The following is a 26,311-nucleotide window of genomic DNA, read 5'->3' as shown; positions in this document are numbered from 1 at the left end:
TGAACTCCAGATGCCCCTGCCTCAGCCTCCAGGGGCTTCATAGGTGTGCGACACAATTCCTGGTCCAAACTAAGCTATTTCTCGTCTCTCTGGGGGAGGCATGGTGTCTCTGAGAGACTTTGTCTGAGACTCAAGACAAAGTGAACAGTTTCCTTGTAACCTTTCCCTCCCAAGCACAAGACCCCTGCTGTCAGTCACCCAGGTCTGAAGTCACTGACAGTCAAATGCGCTCCCCAGCTCCAGGAGAGGGCGCTGTCCAGTATGGAAGAATCATTTCCATGTGACTGAAAAAAATCACAGGCAGTAGAAGGGCCGTGTGAGCAACTAAGCAAAATGAACCCTTGGTTTAAAGAGGCAGAAGGGGTGGGCAAGCTCAGTTACAAGCACTGCTATCATTATTATTACTATTGAGATGGAATTACGTAGCCCAGGCTGGCCTGAATTCATTATACAGCTGAGGGTGACTTTGAACTTCAGATCTCCCATCCTTTACCTCCTGGACGATGAGATGATTGACATGCTCGATCTGTGCTGAGACTCAAAGCCAGGGTCTCATACATGCTAGACCAGCGCACTCCCAACTGACCCTCCTGCTGTGTGCAACTCTTGAATTATTCCATGGACCCGTGGAGACTCACCGTGCTCTGGCATAAAATGTGTTTGTTTCAGAAGCATAGGGAAGCTGCCCTGCTTGGGAAGCTTCTAGAATACACACATGCCCAGTTATAGGGATGTAAGAACAGGCAGGATCTTCATCTTTAGCAACATTGTGCCTGGAAGGGGACCAGGTACAGGGTGGGGGTGGCTGAGTGTGACATCTATGGCTGACACTTCTGTCTCCAGCATTCTGTGGAATAGCATGGGGCCAATGCAGCGTTCCGTGGAATGGCATGGGGCCAATGCAGCGTTCCGTGGAATGGCATGGGGCCAATGCAGCGTTCCGTGGAATGGCATGGGGCCAATGCAGCGTTCCGTGGAATGGCATGGGGCCAATGCAGCGTTCCGTGGAATGGCATGGGGCCAATGCAGCGTTCCGTGGAATGGCATGGGGCCAATTCAGCGTTGCGTGGAATGGCATGGGGCCAATGCAGTGTTCCGTGGAATGGTATGGGGCCAATTCAGCATTGCGTGGAATGGCATGGGGCCAATGCAGCGTTCCATGGAATGGTATGGGGCCAATTCAGCATTGCGTGGAATGGCATGGGGCCAATGCAGTGTTCCGTGGAATGGCATGGGGCCAATGCAGCGTTCCGTGGAATGGCATGGGGCCAATGCAGCGTTCCGTGGAATGGCATGGGGCCAATGTGCTTTGTGTGCCTCGCCTGGCACTTTCTGCATGCTTAGTCTGCACAGCATCTCTGTGAGGCTGCTGTTATTGCCATTTTGTAGACAAGAGAAACTGCGGCCCTGGCATCATGTGACATGCCCAAGTCCCTGTCATACAACTCTAGAGGCATGGAACAAGGGTTCTATCCCAGCTCTGCCTGGCTCCAAGTATCCTGCTCCAGACACACTAGAACTGTCTCTCTCCAGACCTGCCATAGCTCCTGTGTACTCCAAACCTTTGTGGGAATGCTTTAGGTAGAGCTATTTCAAGTGTATAAAGTTGTACAGAAATCTCCTTTCTCTTTTCCCCTCGACACTTCCCTTTGGCTGAGCCACAAGACACCACCACCTCTGGGGTGCCATTCAGTTGATGCCACAGATTTGTCCCCACACACGTGGCTCTTCCTCAGTCATACATGGCTTCTTATTCAATTTAACCCTCGAAACACCCTGAGAAGAGGCCGGCCGTCATCCCCTCTGGAGACTGGTTACATATTTACACACAGGCTAGGATGACTGTGTTGTTTTCCAGAAGCACAGCCTAAAATGGCAGCTTCATTTCTTGTTCCTCCTTTTTCTTCTATTTTGTTTTTGATGATGTAAAATGCCCATAGCATAACCATGGGCACCCTAACCATTTTAAGCGTCCTGTTCAGCAGGCTAAAGAAGGCTTGCAGCCATCACCACCCACCCCCCATCTCTGGACCTGTTCCATCTTTACATCTCAAACTCTGTCCCCTTAAGCCCCAACTCCCCATTCCTTTCTGCACCCAGCACCCAGAAGTCGCCAATCTCTGTGAACTCAGCTGCCATGAGAGTTCATGTAAGTGAACCAATGTTTTATTCCTGTTCCCTTTCAGTCCTGGGGTTGGATCTAGAGCCTGCACCTCAGAGGCAAGCACTGTGCCACCGAGATACGCCTGGCATTCTCTTTTCACTTTTAGAATGGTTTCCCTAAGAAACCAGGCTAGCCTTAAACTCGCTCTGTAGCCAAGACTAGCTAGCCTTGAACTTGGGATCCTTCTGCCTCAGCCTCCTGAATGGCTAAGGTTACTGGCTGGAATCATTACCAAACTCAGCTCCCCACTTCTTTATAAAGGTCGAGTGATATTCCTTGTATGGACATACCATAGTGTGTCTGTTCACCACCCGGCAGGGACTTAGGTTCTCCCATCTGTTGTACATTGTGAAGGATGCTGTGACAAACAGGACTACAGATTTCGGTTTGAGTCCTCGATTTTACTTCTTTGGGCTATAAGCTGATCAATGTTTAAAATTCTGAGGGACTGCCAGGGTGTCTCACACACCACTTAATATTCCCAAAGATCCCTGCTTCTGCTTGTACTTGCCAGTCATTGCTCGCTTGTTTGTCTGAACCTGGTGACCGCAGTGCGGCAGCTAGCTCGCTGGGGCTTTCCTTCGCAGCTTTCTTTTTAAAATATATCTTCAAAATTTAAAATTGAATAAGTGTGCATGTGCACACCCCACAACACATGCCTGCAAGTCAGAAGACAAACACCAGTGGGCAGTTCTCTCCTTCTACCATGAAAGATGCAGGCGCCAAACACAGGCTGTCAGGACAGTAGCGGGAGCCTTTCGCGCCTAAGCCACACTGCCAGCCCTTCATTAACATCTTTCTGACGCTGAGCCTGCATGGGCTGTTGGGAAACAGACTTGGGAGCAATGTCTATTCAAGTGCTTTAAACTAAATATCTGGTTTTCAGATTTTCTCTCTGTTGCCCATTCTGCCCTCAAACTCACTATCCTCCTGCCTCAGCCTCTCTGAAGTGCCAGGATGAAAAGCCCATGTCATGTCAGCACACCTCCTGACTTGTTCTTGCACATCTGGGCAGCAGATCTTAACAATTATCTAATTTGCAAATATTTTCCTGAGTCCATGCCCGGGCTCTTCTGTCTGAATGTGTTGTTAGACACAAGGAGAGTTTCTACATTGAGAAGGTCCAACATCTGGTTTTGCTTTTATTGCCTCTGTCATGTCCAGAACAGTCACCATGGGACACAAGGTCATAAAGTGTTCTGTTCTCTCCTAACCATTTATTTGTATGTGAGCACACGCACGCATACACATGCACATATATGCATATCACAGCATACCTGCAGAGGGCGGACGACCACTTGCAGGAGTCTCTTTTCTCTTTCCACTATGTCGGTCCCTAAGGCAGCAAGCACCTTTACCCACTGAATCATCTTGCCAGTCCCTCTTCTAAAGGTTTATGGGTTTTGTCTTTGATGCAATTGGAGCTGAGTTTTTTAGATGGTGTAAGTTTAGGGCTGATTTATTCTGCTCTCCTTTCCCTGTTAGGCAGTTGTATGCCCTTGCTGAGGTCAGCGCTTCTTCTGGGGCTTTGTATTCATTGAGCTATCTGTTGGGGCAAGTGACACACAGGTTTGACCTGCATAGCTTTGCAGCAAGTATTTTTTCAAATTATTTTAAAAATTAATTTTGAGGGGCTGGAGAGATGGCTCAGCGGTTAAGAGCATTGCCTGCTCTTCCAAAGGTCCTTAGTTCAATTCCCAGCAACCACATGGTGGCTCACAACCATCTGTAATGAGGTCTGGTGCCCTCTTCTGGCCTTCAGGCATACACACAGACAGAATATTGTATACATAATAAATAAATAAATATTATTTTTAAAAAAATTAATTTTGAGCCAGGTAGTGTTGCGGGAGGTCCTTCCGCTCCTTCAGCCAACAGCCGCTGAGATACCAGCCCACTGGGGCATGGTCTCTCTCCCTTTAAAAAAGCGGCCACTTCCCTCCACTCGCTCTCCGGCTTCTGGATCTGCTGCGGGCGACTAGGCTCCCTTCCTGATTGCACAGAGGGCTGTTGTTTGGGACTGTGATCTATAAGTTTTTCCCCCTTAAATAAATAACCATTCTATTAATCATAATTCCAAACTGGTGTGGGATTGTTTGTGACTTACGCCTTCAAGGTAGTGGTGGCGCATTTCTTTAATCCTAGCACTTGGGAGGTGGATCTCCATGAGTTTGAGGCTACCCTGGTCTACAGAGTGAGTTCCAGGAAAGCCAGGGATACACAGAGAAACCTTGTCTTGAAAAACACCAAATAAATAAACAAGAAAATGAATTTTGATATCAGGACCCACAAGACATCCGTGGCTTTTGCTTTCTAGTGTCCTCCGGCTGTCCATGTGACTTCTAAGATGGGTTTTCCTGTTTCTGAGAAGAATGCAAAGTGAATTTATGGGCCATTGATTTCCTGATAAAGTGCTCTTTGGAAAATGCCCACTGCAAACTGGGAGACTGGGAGACAGCAAGAGAAGCAAGACAAAGACACATCCCTAGGGAGCGTGCAGCATGGACCATCCCCATTCAGAGCTGTGGGACCTACATACAGGCCAGTCTTTGGCCATACCACCTCTGGTTCAAAGGGTGTGACCTCCATGGCCACAAGGGTGGTTCTCTATGGGAGTGACCCTCTGAGAGGCCAACCCTGGAAACAGCTCTGGGTAGGTGTCTGCCCAGGAAAGGGAGCTGTGTCCCCTGCAAAATGAGCTGTCCATAGTGAGCCTGAGTAAGCACACAGATAGTGTTTAATTAAAGCTTGCCAAAGCCAGGAGGTGTGTGAAGCCCTCGCTGATATGTGTGTGTGTGTGTTACACATGCACACATGCTTGTGCATACATATTGAGGTCAACATCAGATGTCTTCCTGTATTGTTTCTCACATTATTGTTTTTAACTGGTTTTTTTTTGAGATTTTATTTTTATTACTTTATATAGGTGCGTGTTTTGCCTGTGTGTATGTATCACATGAATGCAATACCTGTGGGGGCCAGAAGAGGGCATCAGATTCCACTGGTACTGGAATTACAGTTGACCGAAAAGCCATGTGGGTACTAGGGACTGAACCCAGTTCTTCTGGAAGAGCAGCCAGTGCTCTGAGCCACTGAGCCATCTCTACAGCCTCTCCACCTTCTTTCTGAGTGACAATCTCACTGAATCTGCAGCTCGGGGCTGACCAGTGCTCCACCTCTCTGCCTGTCTCTACCCCCCAGCATCAGGATCACAGCTTCACAGTCCGTGGGTACTGGGGACCAAACATGGGTCCTGATGCTTCCACAGCAAGGACTTTACACACTTGGCTATTCTCCCAGCTCTGATAACCCCTAGCTTTTAGAAAAGTCATCCCATTTCCCTGGCAACCAACCTAAGAGTTAGGTTCTAGTTCACATTGAACAAGGTGCTCAAGGATGCAGGGATTGCCCTGGGTCGCACAGCTTGAAGGAGTTGAGCCTCCAGCCTGGCTTTCTTTGCAATCGCAGCTCTGAGCTATAATCACCTGGCTCCTGGTCAGAGTCACCCTGAGCTTCTACAGGTGTGGAAATGGATGAGCAGCCGGAGCTAAGCAGGTTAGAGAGGGCCAGCTATCCAGACACAGAGAATGGTGTGTTCTAGAGTCGCAATCCAAGTACACAGCCCAGGTCCAGCCTGCTGACCTCTGCAGACTGTCACTATGATACAGGAATTGTCAGAACCCTCAACCTGCTTACAATACAGATAGCTGGGCCCCAAGGTCTGCTCTGGCAGGGAGGGGCGAGATTTCATTTTGAAGTTCCTGGGAGCTGCTTGGAATCAGACAAGGGTGTCCCTCACTCCTGGGACCCCTCACCATGAAGCAAGGCTAAGGGACCTCCATGTTCCCTCTGGGTTGGGCAGGTTGTCTGCAGCTCATCCTCCACCAGGAGGATAAGGACACAGGACTCCGAGCAGAGTCCCATCAGTCTGGAGTGTCCCAGCTGGATGGCAGGTGTCCTGTATGGGGAAAGGAGAGGAGATAAACTGCCTTTGAGAGGACACCAGCTGGGCCGGGGGCGATGCATGCACCTCTTGAGAAGCAACTATCCAGAAAGAACCAGGTCTTGCTAAGAGCATGTGTTTATGGGACAACGCTGGAGGCTGCTGATGGAGACCACAAGAGGCCTTCAAGCTGAGGACCAGGCTGAGAACTGACTTTCATGCACCCCGTTTTTCAGCACCAGCAGGCTAAATATTCCCATGATGGACGGCCAAGTTCGAGCCACCAGTGGGCAAATGGTAGGATCTGAAAAGTCCTAAGTGTTTAAAGTGAGTGTGCCCTGAACAGCTGGCCCGAGCAGGCTCCACCATGGCCCATCTGTGAACTAAGAAGGTCCTAGTCACCAGTACAGGCTATAGAACACACAAAATCTTCACAATGAGTTAAAGCCAATCACAAAAGGCCTTGTAAGTCTGGTGCGCATATAGTGTGGCCAGAGCTAGGGTATCTGGAGAGGCAGAAGGGCAAGGTGCTGGTTGCCAGGAGCCAGGCAGTTGCCAAGCAACAGGGAGTGACTTCTAAGTGGGGACCAGGCTTCCCTCTGGGGTGAGAGTGATAACGCCGTGTGAATACCTTAAATGCCACTGACTTGTAAAAATAGTTAAAGCAATAAGCTTAGTGTTACGTGTTTCTACCTGAAACAAATGAACACAGTCCACTCAGACTCTTACATTGCACGAGTGCCCCCGGCACGGGTGCCCTGGAGGGCATTTGTTTATTCGACAAACACTTGCCGACTGCACCAGGCTAAAGGGTACATCTGGCATTATAAAACTGAATGAGAAATGGGCAGACCTGTCCAGTCGTAGCCACCCTGCCCTGGGAGGGGACCCACATCACAAAGCCAGATAGTTGGCCTGGTGCAGGCAGGTACCTGAGGTCCCAGGTACTCAGGAGGACAAGCAGGGCAACCTGAGCAAAACAGTGAGATCTCATTTCAAAAACCAAAACCAAATCCACCCTACCGTGTATGTGTTTGTGTGTGTGTGTGTGTGTGTATGCGCGCGCACGCATTTTGTTCCCTATAGTATTCACAAAAACTGAAAACGTAATTACTGGAGGAGGGTCTGGTTTCCATTTCTGTTGCTGTGATAACATATCCGTCAAAGAGCAGCTCTGGGAAAAAGGGGGTTTATTTCCGCTCACAGTTCTAGGTTCCAGCCCAGGATTTGGGGGAAGTCCATGCAGGAACCTCAGACAGCAGCTGGTGCACACCACACCCACAGAGAGAGATGAATGCCTGCATGCTCCAGTGCTCCTCCCCTACAAATTCAGGACCCCACCCCCTGCCTAGGGAATGGTGCCACCCACAGTGGGTTGGATCTTCCTACAGGCATGAACAATCCCCCACAAACAGCCCACAGGCTAACCCAGTGTAGAGAGTCCCTCATTGGGACCCTTATGCCCAGAGGAGCTGGGAGTGCATCCCATGTCACACAGCAAGTGGCTTCCCTAGCTTTGGTTCAGCCATCTTGAGAGTTTCCAATTCCAAACAAGTCTCTTCCGCGATAGCATGCTGTCAGCGATTTTGCTTCTGCTTGTCTAAACTAGGAACTTTCTTCAGGAGGGGAGGGGCTTATCATTGATGTATGTGATGTTCATTTAAGAACGTGTATCACATCGCACAGTGTGCCGTCACACCAGTCAAAAGTAGGCACAACCCGAGTGTTCGTGGGTAAGTGGATGGATAAACTGTGGTACAGCCCTACAATGGAACACTATGTAGCCTTAGAAAGGAAGCAAATTCTGACACCTTACAACCTAGGAAAATCTTAAAAGCATTACACTAGGAGAATGAGCCACACACAGAATGAACACTTCATGATTCTACTTTTATGAGGGGACCCAGAGATCAACAGTAGAACCATGGTTCCCGGGGACTGGAAGGAGATGGAATGGGAAGTGGCTTTATTTGTTTTGTTGTTTCCTCTTTTGTTTTGGAGACCAAGTCTCATTAGGTAGCTCAGGCTGACTTTGAGTTCATCATGCCTCTGCCTCAGGCTCCTGTTGCCTGGGACTACCGGTGTATGCCCCATGTCTAGCTCAGGGATGAGTATGTGATGACTTCAGAGCATTAGAAGGGGGAGATGCAAGTCTTTGGGGATGGATATGATGGTGGCAGCATGTTATCCAGTGTGCTTACTGCCACTGTGTCCTCCAAAATAGAATAGTTTGCGAATGTGTTTCTACAGCAGACATGCGTCTTGGCTAGGGTTTCTGTCGCTATGAAGAGAAACCATGGCCACGGCAACTCTTATCAAGGAAAACATTTAATTGGGGCTGGCTTGCAGTTTCAGCGCTTTAGTCCGTTATTGTCTTGGAAGGACATGGAGGAACACAGGCAGACATGGTGCTGGAGAAGGAGCTGAGAATTCTACATCTGATCCGCAGGCAACAGGAAGTGAATTGTCCCATTCTGGGCATAGTTTGAGCATATATGAGACCTCAAAGCCTGACCCCTAGTGACACACCTCCTCCAACAAGGCCACACCTCCTCCAACAAGGCCACACCTCCTCCAACAAGGCCACACCTCCTCCAACAAGGCCACACCTTCTCCAACAAGGCCACACCTCCTAGTAGCGCCATTCCCTATAGGCCAAGCATTCAAACACATGAGTCCATGGGGGTCTGCCTATTCAAACCATGACGATATGTATCACATCATGCATGTCTTCCTACACAGACATGCACCACATGCCTTCACACAAGCTGATTGTACTGGGCAACAGGAACCCAGGGGATCCCCCTTGGTAGCTGTGAGAGAGCAGGGTTCTGAGACGTCAGAGTTGTCCTGACCAGGGCTTCTGCCTCCCTAAGGAGCTTGCAGAACCTAGGCTGAACTTGTGCCTCAGTGGTATAGTTCCTGCCCTTAGCAGAACCTATGCTGAACTGTATCTCAGTGGTACAGTTCCCGCCTAGGGGTACCCAGGTCATGGGTTCAAGCCCCAACATCCCCTAAAACAAGAGTGTCCGGCCTTGGCCCCACCCTACTGCGTCAGCATTTGAAGCCCTGCCCTGATGGGGGAGGGCTGGAGGGATGGGGGCTCCTGAGGGAGAAAAACCTTTTCCTTTCCCTTTTCGACTCATTGACTTTTGAATTGATTTGTTTTGTTTTTTGGGTTTTTGTTTGTCTGTTTTTTGAGACAGGTTTTCTCCATGGAGCTGAGTTCTGGCCGTCCTGGAACTCACTCTGTAGACCAGGCTGACCTCGAGTGCACGAGATCCTCCTGCCCCTGCCTTCTGAGTACTCGACTGCCTGGCAAGTTTGGGCACTTTTTAACTGGGATGTCAGATTGCTCTTGTTCTGTGTGTTTCCTGAGTACGAGTTCGTGCTGCGTGGGCTCACAGATGACCTTGTGAAATGGGGCGATGAGCTGGTGCGACCAATGTGAGGCTGAACAGACCCTGCTGAGTGGGAATGACCCCGTCTTGCAGGTTCTCTTGACGCTTCCTCCCTGATGACCTTCAAGAAGCAGCTTTGATTGTTAGACTTTCCTTAGACAGATGTGAAAGAGAGACCTTGGACTACATGAAATTAGACACAACCAGGCAAGCCATATTTTGAATCTGTTGGGCTCCAAAAAAAAAGCTTATCAACTGTATGAGCCAAGGTTTCCTGGGGGGGGGATATGAAAGAGAAATCAGTGGCATATGCTGAATATATGGTAAGCATAAGACAGGCCGGCTCCTGCTGCTTGGATTTCTTGGCATTTAAATACATATTATATATAATTTACCAAAATAGCCAGAGACATTTGTTTTATCTAACTTTGCTACTTAAGGAAGGAAAGAGCTTGAGACAGCTGCCCAGCGAGATCTGCCCTGTCAGGGACCCTAAGCAAGGGCCTGCGACTCCAGAGGGCTTATCAGAGTCTTTCTGTTCATGCGAGCCTCTGACCCTAATTCCTTGAGACCAGGCTGACAACTGAAGCTTGAATTGATCTGTGGTCATCACAGGGTAGCATTTGGGGTCCTGCAGACAGAGGGGTTACCTCAGAAGAGAGTCCACAGTGCCACCTCAGACTGTCTTGGCTTTGACTCTCCTTATCCACATGTTCAGGCGCTGTGTGACCCTGGGAAGGTCACTTCACCACTCTGAGTCAGTTTCCTGGATTTTAAGTAGAGGTGGTAGTTCTTGTCTCACAGGGTTGCCATGGGAACCGAAGGTATCACTGTGGAGACGGTGTCTTGAAAAGACAGGTGATTTCATTAAGTGTTGATCCAGGGCTGGTGGTCTGCTCAATGCTGGCTACGGAGTGGGACAGAGATCATATGGTTCTCAGCATTGTCGTGGTGAGGTCATGGAGTGCCTTCTGTGGCTGTCTGCGAAGTGCTTGCCTTGCAAGTAGGAGGGGGGCTACGTTTGAGCTCCTAAACCCAGTTTTTAAAAAGCCAGGTGTGGGGCACATGTTAGTAATTCCACCTCTGGGGAGCCAGAGCCAGGTAGGTCCCTGGGGCTCACCTGACAACTACTCAGGCAACTTCCTGGTCAGTGAGAGACCCCGTCTCAAAGGAAAGGGAAACGGCACCTGAGGAGCAACAGCCATGTTGTCTCAGGATCCCACATGCAGGCACAAACACGCGTGCAAAACAAGCTGTGCTGTGATTTAGGTGTGGACAGGCTAAGAGACCCTTTGAAAGGATGTGTTCTGCTTACAACAGTGGGCACGGGGGTGGCAGGAGAGGGCAGGAGGATGTGCTCCATAGACTGAGAACCAGAGAAGGAAGGAGACTGGGGACAAGATCCCAGGACCCAATGCCAGTTGAGCTTTTGCTGTCTGAGGATGAGTCCACTCTAGAAGGGGTGACACAGTGGCTTCAGTATGAGATACTGTCCCCCGCCAGCTCCTGTCCCCCACCAGTTCCTGTCCCCCACCAGCTCCTTCCCTCCCAGCTCCTGTCCCCCGCCAGCTCCTGTCCCTCGTCAGCTCCTGCCCCCCCAGCTCCTGTCCCCTGCCAACTTCTGCCCCCCCAGCTCCTGTCCCCCACCAGCTTCTGTCTGGAGTAGGGTTTGTTCCAGCTGCTGGTGCTTTTCTGAGAGGCTGAGGAACCTCCAGCATGAAGCATCTAGCAGGAGGAAGGATGTACCCTGTAGGTATGTCATCCTGGTTCCTTCCTGTCACGGTCTCTATTTCCTGGGCTCTGTGCTGTTGACAGCATCTACCACATGCCTTTGTCATCATAAGCTGAGCTGTCCTCCCTCACCACGGTGGCTGAAGCCTCAGAGACTGTCAGACAAAAAAGATCTATTAAGATGTCATGTCGGGCGTTTGATCACGGCAAAGATACCTGAGACAGATTGACAGGGCTCTCAGATGGCAAAGAAGCTGGAATCCAGGAAGCCGACGTGTCTTACTGAAAGATAGTGAGAGAAGACGGGAGACCATGGCAGGGGGCTGTGTGGTGGCTGTCGTGGGACCAGAGGGCTGTGGGGTAGAGAGTGAGAGCCTTCCTTCAGGACCGCTGGGTCTGCCTCTGCATTTTCCCAGCCAGACAGGGAAACGTCCTCCTGGGGAGACATTTGTAAGGCTAAAGAGGCCATTGGGTGACTGAGATCCCAGTCACAAGAAGCACCTCTCAACCTTGTCCCAGGTGCCTGTGCTGTTTGGCACTGGGGCCCCTGGAACCTGACAGCCATTGCTGAGTGGGGGCTACACACTGCAATTCAAGCAACAGGAACAGCCGAGTTCGCTGACAAATGGCCCTCGCCTGGGATCCTGCAGAGCCAGCCTGAGGCCCTCTTTATTTTTATGATTTATTTTTGTTTTATGTACATTGGTGTTCTGCAGCCAAGTATGTCTGTCTGAGGATGCCAGATCCTCTGGAGCTGGAGTTACAGGCAGTTGTGAGCTGCCATGCGGCTGCTGGGAATTGAAGCTGGGTCCTCTGGAAGAGCAGCCAGTGTTCTTAACCACTGAGCCATCTCTCCAGCCCCCTTGAAGGGGCTCTTAGATTGCTGTGGTTTGGGAAAGGGCTGCCCAGGGAGGGGACCTCTCTTGTCAATACCCGAGGTTCTGGTGTGTGGAAGGACACTGTCGTTCTATCTGGACCCACAGAATGACTGCTGTAGGAGGTGGGGGACAGGTCTCGAGCTGGTGTAAGGAGCCCCTTCTCAGCCAGAAAAGCCCTGAGACTAAAAGGCAGTTTGAGGGGTGCTAGATGCAGGAAAGGCTTTCTAGGCAGGTGGGTGCCCACATGACTAGATCAAGAGTGATATTTAAATATGTAGGCATCACGGCCGTGGGCCAGAGGCAAGCTTTGAGGACTGTGTCCTAAGGAGTTCCAATTGATTGACAGGTGAAGTAAGGTTTAGAGAGAATACCATGACTGCACCAGGACCTTAGACACTGACGGCCCTTAGACAGTGCATAGGAGACCTTGGATTCAGTATTCTAATCTCTGAAAAAAAATTTACAAAGATTTTACTTTCATTTGTGTGTGTGTGTGTATGCACGCAAGCGTGCTAGTGCACATATGTGCACATGCACACGCACAAACAGAAACCAGGAGAGAACGTTGGATCCCTTAGAGCTGTAGTTACAGTCGTGCCACCTGGACACTGGGGACTTAACTCAGGCCTCTGCAGGAGCAACCGATACACTTGACCCCTAAGTTAGCCCTTAACCCCTCCAGCCCTGTGACCTTTTTACTTGATCTTAGCCAAAAGATCGTGTGGAGCATGAATAATAAAAACCCAGAGACAGAAATTGGGGTTCACCTCGAAAACCAGAAAAGCACAGCAGCCAAGCCACTAGAGAAGTCTTACCTCTACCAAGGTTGGACAACTGCAAACTAAGCAGACCAAGCCTCTCTCTCCTCCCATATTATATTCCCTCTAGTGCTGGGTTAAAGGCATGTAACTCCCAAATCCTGGGATTAAAGGTGTGTGCTACTGCTGCCTGACCTCTAAAGGCTTTGCCTCTGGTCTTCAGGCGAGATTTATTGATCAAAATACAAACAATATGCCACTACAGTAGAAAAGTGATCCTGTGACTTTTTTAAAACACGGGTTAGGCCAGGCAGAGGTGGCGCGCGCCTTTAATCCCAGCACTTGGGAGGCTGAGGCAGGTGGATCTCTGTGAGTTTGAGGCCAGCCTGGTCTACAAGAGCTAGTTCCAGAAAAGGCTCCAAAGACACATAGAAACCCTGTTTTGAAAAATAAAACAAAACAAAACAAGACAGACTGGCCTCAAAGTCATGATCTTCCTGCCTCAGCTTCCCAAATGTTGGCTTCCAGGTGTGCACAAACACGCTAGGCTCCAGCATGGTGTTCTTAATCTATAGGCTGGTGTTTCCCTACAGAAGCCAAGAGCACTTGGAGGGAGCTGTTTAACCACCCCAGACCCCTGCAGGGTGGCTCAGGGACTCCAAGCTCAAAAAGATGCTGACAGTGCCCACAGAAGTTTGGAAACCTCACCCTTGAAGGTACCTTCCACTCCTGAATTCTAAGTCTGTCGTAGATATAAATTCTAGTTTTCTGTGGATTTCATTTTTTTTCCTGTTGTTGATTGATGAGCAGTGAGCTTGAATCTGAGAAACAGATGTCTAACTTGTGATCATATTCATTATCTCCCTCACTGTGACCTGAGGAAAACCATCTAGAGGGGAAAGGTTTATTCTGGCTCGTGGGTTACGGAGTCACAGTCTGTGATAGCGGGAAAGGTGTGTGTCTGCAGGAGCTTGCCCACGACTGGGCAGACTAGGAAACAGATCCCAAAGCAGGGTCAGGCTTTAACCTAAAACCCACACCAGGTGACTCAGTTCCTCCTGCCAGGCCCTACCTCCTAAACACTCTCCAGTCTCCTAAAGCATCTCCAGGAACTGGAGACCGGAGGATCACACACGAGCCTGGCCTTGCAGTGCACAGTCCCATCGCCATTTTGGTCTTCCACAGTTACCAGCAGAATCTCCCACCAAGCTCTGCTTACTATTCTAAGGCTTCCCTAGCACAGAAGTCTTCCGCATTCCTGCCACAAACCAGTTCTGAAGCCCAGAAGCCTCTGGTCATGCTGAACATGGCAGTGGGTCACTTCCGGGACCTGGTTTCTTATATTGGCACCATTTCCCACGACTGTGATGAAACAATGGATTTCTCTGGGGGCAGATTGCTGTGGCCAGAGCTCACACATCTGGATGGATCAGGAAGGTTAAAGAAGGCCAGAACCAGGACCCAGCTGCCTGTACGCCTCAAGACCAACTCCCTAATCTCCCACATCTTCCAGTTAAGCCCCATGTTCTGAAGGTGCCACAGACTCTCAAACCCAAGCCATCAACTGGAGACCAAATGTTCAAATGAGTAAGCTGGTGGGGACATTCCACATCCCAACCACAATAGTAATGTTCACAGACAGAGGGAGGGCGTCCATGAGTCCCACACCATGTTCTCTGCACCCACTCATGAGTGCCCACTCATGTGTGCTCAGCTTCACAGATGGTGAAGTTGAGGCATGGGAGGAACCACAACCTGCCCCACAGTCCTACAAAGTTAGCAGGTTTGGTTGAACCTGATGCGGCCCAGCAATGGCTCTCAGCTGGGTCACTAATGGAGCGGTGAGGAGGGTCAGGGCTCAGGCTATAGCTTCCCGGTGGTTTGCCATGACCAGCTAGCTTTTATACATTTGCTTTGATACAAGCTCTTACTTGTGTTGTCCTGGCTGACCTGGAACTCATCACATGGGCCAGACTGGCCTTAACTTCGAGAGGTCCTCTTGTCTCTGCCTCCCAATTCCTAGGATCAAAGAGGTCACACCTAGCTGGAAGTTTTTATTCTCGCCACTACACAATGAGTGTGCAGCGAGGATCTTCTCATTGTAAGACTGAGTTCTTGCCCTGGTGGCTCCCAGAATCTCTTAAGCGAAGGCACGCGGGGTGGGGTAGAGGTCAGGGAAGATTCGGGTGTTACTGAGGAAGCAGGTATGAAGGATTCAATGTGATGGAGTCAGAAGTGGGGTTCTTGGGGAGATTGGAAGGTCATAACTGAAGCTGAGAAGTAGAGGAAGTAGGTTGAGGCATTGAGCGGGTAGGGACATAGCTAAATACCCAACAGTGAGATCTGATCTAAAATGTCAGTCATGTCAAGGAGAAAAGCTTGTCTTACAGCTTGAACCTGGAGTGTCGCTGGAAGGCCCGTGTTAGAGACTCACTCACCAGCCTCTGGAAGGTGGTGGGTCTGTGGGAGTAAAGTTAGGTCATTGGAGGTAACCCTTCAACTGTCCTGGGGGTCCTCACCACTTTCCTGTCTGTTCGTCTGTACTTTTTGGATGTGCTGAAGTGAGAGACCTTCTTGGCCACACATCCCTGCTGCCAGGATGTGACTGTAATATCATCATTCTCCTAAGACAACAGAGTAAACCAGCCATGGGCTATCCCAAGACAATGGAGCCAGCCAATCATGGGCTATCTCAAGACAATGGAGCCAGCCAATCATGGGCTATCTCAAGACAATGGAGCCAACCAGTCACAGGTTATCCCAAGACAATGGAGCCAACCATCCATGGGCTATCTCAGGACAATGAAGACAACCAGTCACGGGTTATCCCAAGATAATGGAACCAACCAGCCATGAGCTAACTCAAGACAATGGAGACAACCAGTTACAGGCTGTCCTAAGACAAGGGACCCAACCAGCCACAGGACAAGGGAGCCAATTGGCCATGGGTTAAGATCTCTGAAACCATAAACCAACTTTCTTTCTTCTAGATTGTTTTCTTAGGTAATTTGTTGGAAATAAGAAAATCTTGTTAACCTGAATGGATTAAAGACGAAATCGTCTCCAGTACTAATACAAAAACAATCACTTAACCCAGAATGGCACCCGGCACAACCAGCTAGAGAGGTCATGACCAGGGGTCAGCAAGATGGCTCAGCTAGGAAAAGGAGATTGCTGCCAAGTCTGTTAAACTGAGTTCCATCCTTCAGTTCCACAGGGAGAACTCACTGCCAAAAGTTGTTCTGGGACCTCCATATGCATCACACACACACACACACGCACACGCACATGCACGCACACACATGAAATATAAATAATGTTTTAAAAGAAAACTGTGAGAAATAAATAAATAAATAAGCAAGACCTCTGTGTCTGGTTTTCCGAGGTGGCTGGAGGTTGGAGCCTCTGCAGTGCTGTGTAACCGTGTTCATCCCAACTGGCAGGAAAAATAGTTCAGTCACTGCAGGGATTTTCTGTTGTTTTTCCTCATCACAAAGCTTTCTTAATCCTTTGGCTGCATAAACTGGTCTACACTAGGGCCCAGTGATCCAGCCTGGGGTGGAATCTGCAGCCCTGCCCCCACACTTGGAATGCAGAATGATTCCTCTCTCTGCAAACTTTTCTCTACAGAGGAAACACATTGGATGGTAAGGGCTGGGGTGTGGTTGGGGCACAGCAGGTGCCTAGTGTGGTCAAGCCCTTGGTTCAATTGTAACACCAGAATAAATGAGTTTTAGAAGGTGAGGGCTGGCAAGATGGCTCAGTGGGTAAAAGGGCTTGCTGCACAAACTCTCAGATGCACAGTGAATTCCTGGAACCCATGTGAAGGTGGATGGAGAGAACTGATTGCATACGTTGTCCTCTGATCTACATATGTACACTGTGGCGTGTGCACCTAAACACACATTATGTATACACATAATGATAGGTTTTCTGCCCCCCCCCCCAATAATAGGTTTCTCCATCAATTCAGTAAGCCAGATCAAGCCAAACTGAAAAAGTATAACAACAGGTATATTTGAGCAGAACAACTCCCAGGCATGTTCTCCGGTCCCAGAGATGGAAGCCAGAGAAGTCACACACCCAAACTAAAGCAAGGAGACTTTATGGGTTGTAGGCGAGAGGTGATAGCACAAGCTGGTCACTTCTGCGGGGGACTTGGGCATTTGGTAGCAACAGGGGAGGAAGTTGCAATAGTTGCTAAAATGCAGAACGGGGCTTTTTGGTGCCTTTTCTTTGTTCAGAGCCTCTCTGAGAGGGCGGGATTTGGAGAAAATAAAGGACTGGGGCTTTCTGGATCGTGCAGGAGTGAGCTGGAGGTTCCAACTGAACACATAGTAATAATAAAGCTTTCAAATGATAAATGCTACAAAATGGAAAATGTTAGCTTTATGTCATCCATGGAGGATGGATGGAGACTGCTTATTTTTTTCAGTTATGGAAAATATATATGTAACAAATTTCATCATCTTGCTGCTTGTGATAGCACATACCTGTGATTCCTGAACTCAAGACACAGAAGTAACAGGACCAGGAGTTCAAGGCCAGCCTTGGCTACTTAGTGAAGTCAAGGCCAACTTGGACTGTATGAGACTCTGTATCCAAAAAAGCAAAGCAAAGAATTCCTATTTTAACCATTTTCAGTTCTGTGGCACTGAGTGCAGTCACACGATGACACAGCTGCTGCCAGCATCCAGCTACACATCTTTTCAAACCTCCAGGTCTATGCCCGTCAGCTGCTGCTTCCTGTTTACCTCTTTCCCTTCCAACTCCCTGGAGACCGTCATTCCTCTCTGTCTCTGGAAACATACCTGCTCTGGGCACACTGTTCGAGCCACTGCACTGAGTACTCATGACTGGCCTGCTTCCCTTTGCACCCTGACTTCAGGGTTCACTCCTGCTACCATGGTCCAGAATGTTTTTCCCTTTCAAGGCTGAACAGTATTCTAATTGACTAGATAGATATACCACACTTTATCTGTTAATGGATATAGGCTCTCTCCACAGTTTGGCTACTGTTGATAACATAATGATGCACATGGGTACGCAAAGAGACTTTAGGGCTCAGGGCAGCTTGGTACACACCTGCCAAGATAGACTCAATTGTCGATTGCCTTTTGGGGGGTTACTCAGTCTAGGGGTTGTAACCCACCCTGCAATCAGTTATTCCAGGGTCCCGGAGAGGCACTACCTGTAAGATATGGGCTAGGAGACAGGAAGAAGGCCATGCGAAGTTTGTCAGAGCCTCCGTTTATTACAGATGGGGGACAACTTATATAGAGTAAAGAGTTGGGGGATGGGCACAGGGGCCTGGGCTCTTGCCGCATGGTTCACGTTGGTCACGTGGTTCTCGTTGGTCACGTAGCCAGGTTACCTTCGGTCAGGTCACTGTAGGCCAAGAAGTCACGAGTTGACACACCTAGCTCCCTAGATAGTTTGGAATGTGGGGTGGATTCCGCTAACAGATAGCTCTCATTAACAGCCAATTTGGGTGTGGGGTAGGCTCTGTCAATAGAACCATTCTTAACACAATTAGGGGTGTGGGGTTCTCTGCAGACTCCCCAGGGTGACGGTTCCTGCAATGATTTTAAGAGGAAATTGGCTCCTGACACTCAATAGAGACCAACCAGAAAGTAGGCCTGAGTCTCAGTTTACCCCAAGGCAACACCTGACTCCGGAAAAGACCACAAACCTGGACCACCCAGACATCACCCAGCAAAGGACCAATCAGCATCCAAAGGGGAAGTACCTGACATTCCAACTATTTGTAGATAGAATCACCTGACATCCCTTAGCCCAGCACACACCCATCCCCTTTCACCACGACACCACTAGACAGATGTCAATCAGGGGTCCCTCACTCCCACCTCTGCTATGACAAAACCCCCACCCCAACTGAAGTTAAGCTCTCGGATCATGCCATGCACATGTGAGGAGTCCAAGTTCAAACTTGAATAAAGACTTTTTTGCTTTTCCATACAGGATTCGGCCTCTGTGGTGATATTTTGGGGGTCCCTGTGATCTGGGCATAACAAAATCACATGTCCATTTCTTTTGGGTACACAGCCATCCCTCAGTAGCTATAAAAATTGATTCCAGAACCTTCCATGGAAATCATAGTCTTTGGGTACTCAAATAATATGAAATGGTATGGGATTTACACACGATCCACACATCCTCCTGTATACATTAATGGACCCCTAAATTACTTACAGTCCCTGTTACAGGGTCAACACCATGGAAACAGACTATCATTGAGAGAACAACAACAAAATCAGCATGCAGATGCTCAGTGAGGAAGCAATGCTCTTCTCTGTTTCGAACTCACAACTGGTCAATGCTGTGGATACAGACCCTGGCATGTAGAACCTGCTAGGGCAGGTAGATCCTAGTCTTGAGTTTCTGAGGCCCCACCGCCCTGTTCCACAGCAGCCAGACCAGTTCCCATTCCTACGGATAAGGCAAGGAATTGTGGCCTTTACCAGGGCTCATTGCCTGCATCTTCTGGTTTGAGTTTTGCTGGCTTAGGGCTTATGGTACCTAACTGAGAGAGAGCTCAGCTGTTCGAGGCAGTGTGCAACAAGAGCCATAGGAAGCCTTTGAGCAGGTAATTGCATGGTCTGACATCTGACCAAGGCTCTCTTGAGATGGAGGGATTGCTCAGCTGTTAGGAATACATGCTGCTCTTGCAGAGGACCTGAGATTGACGGCTCACGCCTATGACATCAGCTCCAGGAGACCCAATGACCCCTCTGTCCTCTGTGGGCACCCACACTCATGTCCACATACTTACACAGAGACGCACGCACACATAGAAAAAATTTAATTAAGTCTAAAGGGAAAACCTTCCAGTGAATGTGCTGAGAGCAAGGCCAAGAGTGGGGAGGCTAGCAAGGAGCTAAATCCTGCGGAGAACAGATGGGACATGCCTGTGGGATCTAGAGACTGTGAGAGAAGCAGGCTGAAGTGTGGATGACACAGAGACACAAGAGCAGAGGACGAGATTTCCCAAAGATTAAAAGTGCTGGAGAAAGTCAAAGCGGAACTCAAGGGTTTGGAAGGGAGGTGTGGTCACCAGGGAACGGGGGTGTGGTCACCAGGGAATGGGGTGTGGTCACCGGGGAATGGAGATGTGGCCACCAGGGAATGGGAGGTGTGGTCACCAGGGAATGGGGGTGTGGTCACCAGGGAAAGGGGGTTTGGCCACCAGGAAATGGAGGTGTGGCCACCAGGGAATGGAGGTGTGGTCACCAGGGAATGGGGTGTGGCCACCAGGAAATGGAGGTGTGGCCACCATGGAGTAGGAGGTGTGGTCACCAGGGAATGGGGTGTGGTCATCAGGGAATGGAGGTGTGGCCACCAGGAGTGGGAGGTGTGGTCACCAGGGAATGAGGTATGGCCACCAGGGAATGGAGGTGTGGTCACCAGGGAACGGGGTGTGGTCACCAGGGAATGAGGTATGGCCACCAGGGAATGGAGGTGTGGCCACCAGGAGTGGGAGGTGTGGTCACCAGGGAACGGGGTGTGGTCACCAGGGAATGGAGTGTGCCCACCAGGGAATGGGCTGCTGAAAGAGGATGGATTTTGAGGTCAAGCTCGGGGGCTGGAGCAGGTTTGATGGCTAAGCTCACTAACCCATCTTGCAGAGAATCAGGGCTGCTTCCCAGCACTATGTTGTGAGAGGGCCACAACCTCCTCCAGGAACTCCATTTCTGGAACTCTGAAGTCCTTTTCTGGCCTCTGAGGGCTCCTGCGCACATAGTGCACATAAAACTCACTCAGGCACACACATTCACATACATTAAAAATCAATCTTTATTATTATCATTTTTTTAAAAAATTCAAATTCAGACACATGTGGCCACACACTGCAGGCGTTTCTGCAAAGGCACTTACTTTATTTCACGAACAAAGTGAGGTCCAGAGGCCCAAGACAAAGGAGTGGAGAACAAGAAATACCAGAAGCATTCGCTGGAGTGGCACAACCCAGCGTTTTCCCCTTCTCCCAGATCAGGTTAACTATGTAGGGGCAAGCAGGCTCCCAACTTCACGGATGAGCTCCTAGCCTTGGTAGGATGAGGTTAAAGGTCAAAAATCACCCCAGTGGTAAGCGTCAGAGGTAGGATTTGAACCCAGCACTGCCTGACTCCAATTCTCCCATTTTGTCTCAGTTACTGAGGCCAAAGAAATAAACGAAGGACTCGTTTGAGGTGTCAGACACATGCTCTACTGCGAAGACAGGAAATGTAAAAGAGAAAAGGTGGATGGAGTACTCAGAAGCTGGAAACTAACTTCAGAGCATCGCAGAAGGCCCTGAGTGTCCTGTCTCTGTGCTTTTGGGGTCACCTCTAAAGATGTCCTATCAGCACACTCTACTGGATGACATTGAGACACATCATGCTCTTCCCACTCTGGGCTTTTCCTCACCAAGTCCCCTCTTTCTGGAATGTTCCACACTGCTATTGTGTTTCTGAAAGGAACCATCCATCAGGAAGGTCTCCTCGATCTCATTATCTAGAATTGGGATTCCTGCACAGCTCTTGGCTGGATGAGCATTTAAAACAGTTCTCATAGCTATGAGTACGACTCCGTCAATGCTCGCCTACTCTCCCAGGCCAGGCCTGCACAAGAGAACCCTGGAAAACGCTGCAAGCCACGCAGTTCCAGAAACGTCTGGACATCATACACACCGTGGTAGCCCCTCGCCACAGGGAGCCAGTGAAATGAAGATGGGCAGGTTTTGTTTATTTATACTATGTATTTGTCCTGGTCAGCTTGGACTATCAACTGGACATAGCTTGAGAGGGAGGCCAGGTTGGCCTGTGTATCCTCTGTGGGGAACTGTCTCGACTGTTACTTGACAGAGGAAGGTCCAGCCCACTGTGGGTGGCACCAGTCCCTGGGCAGGTGGTTCTGAGCTATGTAAGGAAGCCAGATGGGTATAAGCTGGTCAGTGAGTCAGCAAGCAGCGTCCTCCATGGTTCCTGCTGTACCTTGATTGTCAAGTGACCTCCCCAGTAGCAGTCGGAGGCAATGCTGCCTGCAACAGCAAGTGTGATGCTTCAAGTTCTTGCTCTGGCTTCCCTGAGTGCTGGACTGTGATGAGGAACACAGGCCGGATACGCCCTTCCCTCCTCTGTGATGAGGAACACAGGCTGGACACGCCCTTCCCTCCTCTGTGATGAGGAACACAGGCTGGACACGCTCTTCCCTCCTCTGTGATGAGGAACACAGGCTGGACACGCCCTTCCCTCCTCTGTGATGCAGGCTGTCTTAGCACAGCCACAGAAATGTAAGTAGAACAATATTATATTGCATAAATTATTTCACATGTAATAATTTATATTAACCACATGTGGCCAGTGGCTACCATACTGTGACTATAGACTGCAACTCTTTCAAGGTATGGGCCATTTTCTCTTAACCAGCCATCCAGTGTTGTATCAAGGATGGTATGTATCAAAGTTAAACTATTGAGTGGCCAGGTATGGTGGCACACACTTTTAATCCCAGCACTCAGGAGGCAGAGGCAGGCAGGTCTCTGTGAGCTCTAGGACAGCCTGGTCTATATAGTGAATTCCAGGAGAAGACAGAGTCATCTGAGGGCTGGAGATGTAGATCAGTGACAGAGTTCTTTCTTAGCATGCATGAGGCCCTGGGCTCCAGCCCCATCACCAAAAAGAAGAATCATTATCCTGGAAAAGAGAAATCTCACGTGCACAGGTACACGATAAGGAAGAACAGTACACAAACTTTCAGCTGCTCGTTCCACACATGCTCCCAGAAGAAAGCAGAGAAACAACAAGGGCCCTTGGTGGTCTCCACTGGGCCATGCCAGGGCTTCACAGCAGGGCCTCCAGGCACACCAGACGTTCTTAGACACCCTTGCTCCCTCCCCTCCCCAACCCTGCAATCTGCTTAGAGGCTTAGGGCCTGTGAACACCCAACCTCCTGCAGAGCCCAGTCTGTTTCAGAGTCCACTTCTGCCAGCTCTCTGAATTTTTTTTAAACCATATTGCTCTCAGGAAATCTGTTGCCTGCAATCTGTGCATAATATATGCAGGGCATGGTTTGAGAAACAGCTAAGTCGTGATGTATAACCCACTCAGATTCACACGGCTGCTGGCTTCTTTCTCTTTTAGCTCCCTCGTTCTTAGAAACGGAGGTCAGCCCGGTTACAGGCTAATTATGACTTCATTCAAGTGTATTTTGGGGCTTTCTCTTTCAAAAGATTTTGGCTTTTTGTTTTTATTTACCTGTACGTGTGCCTGTTTGCCACATGTGAGGACAGAAGAAGGCATCAGACGTCCTAAAACTGGAGTTACAGGTATTTGTGAGAACATGGGTGCTGGGAACCAAACTCTGTGCCCTGGAAGAGCAGCAAGTGCTCGCTCTTGACAGCCGGACGGGCTCACCAGCCCCTGGGGTTTTTGAGCAGCCATTTTGGGGAGTCCAGCATCACCAATCTACACAATTACTTTTTTTTTCTTCAAGACAGGGTTTCTCTGTAGCTTTGGAGCCTGTCCTGGAACTAGCTCTTGTAGACCAGGCTGGCCTCGAACTCACAGAGATCCGCCTGCCTCTGCCTCCCAATTAAGGCATGAACCACCACCGCCCAGCATAGCTATCTTTTATAGATGTTTCAGACGTAATGACAATAATAAATAGCCAATGTCCATCCCTTTGTGTAGTCAAGCACTTAGCACACATCTCATTTGACCTCCATAATAAACATGAATAAAGTATCATGATAGTCATTTCTTCAGGAATTGGACCTGGGTACTCGAGTATGCTACCCACACACCGTGCCGCTGTCCACTTGGCCTCAGCTAGAGAAACTGAGTCTTAAAAAGGCTAATTGATTTGAGATCAAGATTTGAACCCAAATCTGCCTGGTTAAGAGCAATTGTTCTCTGACAGTACACCATTTAATCTCTCCAATAGATACCACATATTCTGTCTATAGAATATTGAAATTGAGAATTTAAAAGCACCCGACGGCCAAGATGGATACTATCTGCAAACTGTAATCCCTGCATCTACTTTGTGTGTATTGAATAATTGTAATGTATTTAAATTTAAAATAAAATCAATTGCTATTAGTAGTAGTAGTAGTGTTGTCTTTTTGAGACAGGATGGGGCTCAGGCTGGCCTAGAATGTCCCAAGCTTCAGTCCCTCCCTCAAGTGCTGGGATTCCAGAGCTGCATCTCCTGACCAAGCCTGAATCAATTCCATGTGTCAATTTCCCTGGTCTCACCATCTCCTTCTGTATGTAGTGCTGGGGCCAGGATCCACGGCCTTGCGCGTGGTAGGAGAGCACTCTGAACGAGCCACACCACAGCTCCCTGTTTGCACTCTTTTACTTACGGAAAGAATCAGTAAGTAATGTCATATCTATATATTAGTAGATCAAAGGCATGTATGTCTTTTGCCAAATTCACGTGCTCTGAGAGTGCTTAGAAAGTCATTCCACTAAAGCTGACATTCCAATATACGTATTCTGTTTCAATTTGTGGATTATTTTCTTATTTGGAGCAATTGTTTGGCTCTGTGAACATGATGTTTGAGCTCGGTGAGAGTGGTATGGATTCTTTGAGGAATCTGTACTCTGACATTTATGTTTTTGTGTATGGTACATGGACTTTGGGATATTAGAAGTGCGTACCCTTTAACATTGTAAAATAAAGCTGTCATTAGTTCAGGGGTTTTTATGGATCTAGTAACAGAAGCTGAATTTCAATTAATGAAAACTGAATGATGATAATTAATTTTCCGTGAATTGGGAAGTAAATATGACAACCCCCGCAGGTACTCAGAGTCTCAGAGAAGCCGGATCAGTCACTCGAAAAGTCACTGGGAGAATTCTTCAGCAGCTTGAGTTGGGGGACCCACACCATTTTTAAAGTCAGTCAAGTACACACAGGCCAACAATAACCAATCCTTCCCAAGAGACCCAAATGGAATTGACTTCCACCTCCCAGATGACTGTGACTCTAAAAATTAAAACAGGAACCTCTGGAAATATTCTCTTTATTCTCAGTTATTCAATCCCCACTCAGACTCTTGGAATTTGCTTGACAAATCAGTATTGCTTGTGGCAGGAAAAATACCTGCAACCAACCCCCCACAAGGCCTCCGTCCTTCCCACTGCCTGTGTTCCCCAAGATTCTTAGAGTGAACTGTCTACCATCCTCCACCCCAATTCCGACCTCAGAGGAATGCATTCCTGGTGCTTCCAGCGCTGAGGCTTACTCCAGCCAGCTCTTCCCCAAACCCTTCATTCAGAAGGCGAGAGTCTCCATCCAGCCACTGCTCACAGCCCTCTCATTCACAGGCTCTACAAACAACGACTGCCCCAGCCTCTCGGCTAGGAACATCCCTGGTATTAGGAAAGCAGTTTGCAACATCACATCGGTCCTTTCCAAAAGACCTTGCAGGGGGAAAAAGTCAGGAATTTCACAGCATGAGGGAAAGGCTGGTAAGGACAGATATCAGCCCACATTTCCAAACAACATCCGGCACGTTCTCATAGCATAGACCTCAAAACCCCTTCAGGGTTGAGAGCGATTTTCAAGGGAAAACACGGAAAACTAAGGATTCTCACAAGGTCCTGACAGATACGGGGTGGGGGGTGGGGGGTAAGGTAATGAATCAGAAACAGAAGCTTGGCTAGGAAAATGGCTTTTCTCCTTCAGGCCCAATTCTTCCTTCTGTAATAGCGTTTTCCAATTCAAGAGGCCGTGCGGGGATGCACCCCTGCAGGCTTTGCTCTTCTAAAGGGCACCCCGCCTGCCTCCCTTCGCCCCCGCGGTACTCACGGCAACTGCCTGAGCTGGAACAGGTCCTCCTCCATGTCCTCGCTGCGCCAGGGCGAGCCTGGGCATGGCCCTTACATGGTGGAGCCGCGCCGGCGTGCCGGCTTTCAGCACCGGGATGCTGGACAGCTCCACCGCTTCCTCACCGGGCAGCGACTGGGGGAGGGAGCCCTACCCGGGAGACAAAGCCGCCGCCGCCAGGAGACCGACGGGAGTGGGCGGAGGACGAGGGGAGGGCTGCGCGGTAGAGGGGGCGGGGCGAGCCCTGCTGCTCCCAGGAGCCCACGGTTCGCTGACTGGGGGTGTCTGCGGGGGCACCCCAGCCTGCCAGATGATGCCTCTCTCTCTCTGAATGCTTGTAGGAATTTTTTTAATGCTGTCTGTATGATGTTCTGGAAGATTACGCTCTGGGATGGAGTACAGGTTTTTGGAAATGTACTCTATGTATTACACCACTGTGTACTGAACACCTACTGGATGCCAGTCACAGTAACAGGCTGTTGACAGAACAGAGCTGAGGGCCTGATGAAATGACCTACGAAAGGAACATATTGGGTACCGAAGGCCAGAAGGCGGAAAGGTAACTTGCTTGTTCTTCACAGTCTGACTAGAACTTCAAC

The 26,311-nt window shown here is 49.3% G+C and overlaps 1 protein-coding gene across 1 annotated transcript in view; it reads right to left on the bottom strand.

The window, feature by feature from the left end:
• Positions 1-26,041, bottom strand: part of Svop (SV2 related protein) — a 74,004-nt gene extending 47,963 nt beyond the window's left edge. The window contains exon 1 of the mRNA XM_075983098.1: positions 25,695-26,041. Within this exon, the coding sequence (XP_075839213.1) occupies positions 25,695-25,729 (35 nt within the window). The 5' untranslated portion in view covers positions 25,730-26,041. The remainder of the gene's footprint in view (positions 1-25,694) is intronic.
• Between the last annotated feature and the right edge of the window lie 270 nt (positions 26,042-26,311).

Source organism: Microtus pennsylvanicus, chromosome 1 (genome assembly GCF_037038515.1).
Source record: "Microtus pennsylvanicus isolate mMicPen1 chromosome 1, mMicPen1.hap1, whole genome shotgun sequence".
NCBI lineage: Eukaryota > Metazoa > Chordata > Mammalia > Rodentia > Cricetidae > Microtus > Microtus pennsylvanicus.
The sequence above is the reverse complement of the archived record's forward strand: the minus strand, read 5'-3'. Positions and strand labels throughout refer to the sequence as shown.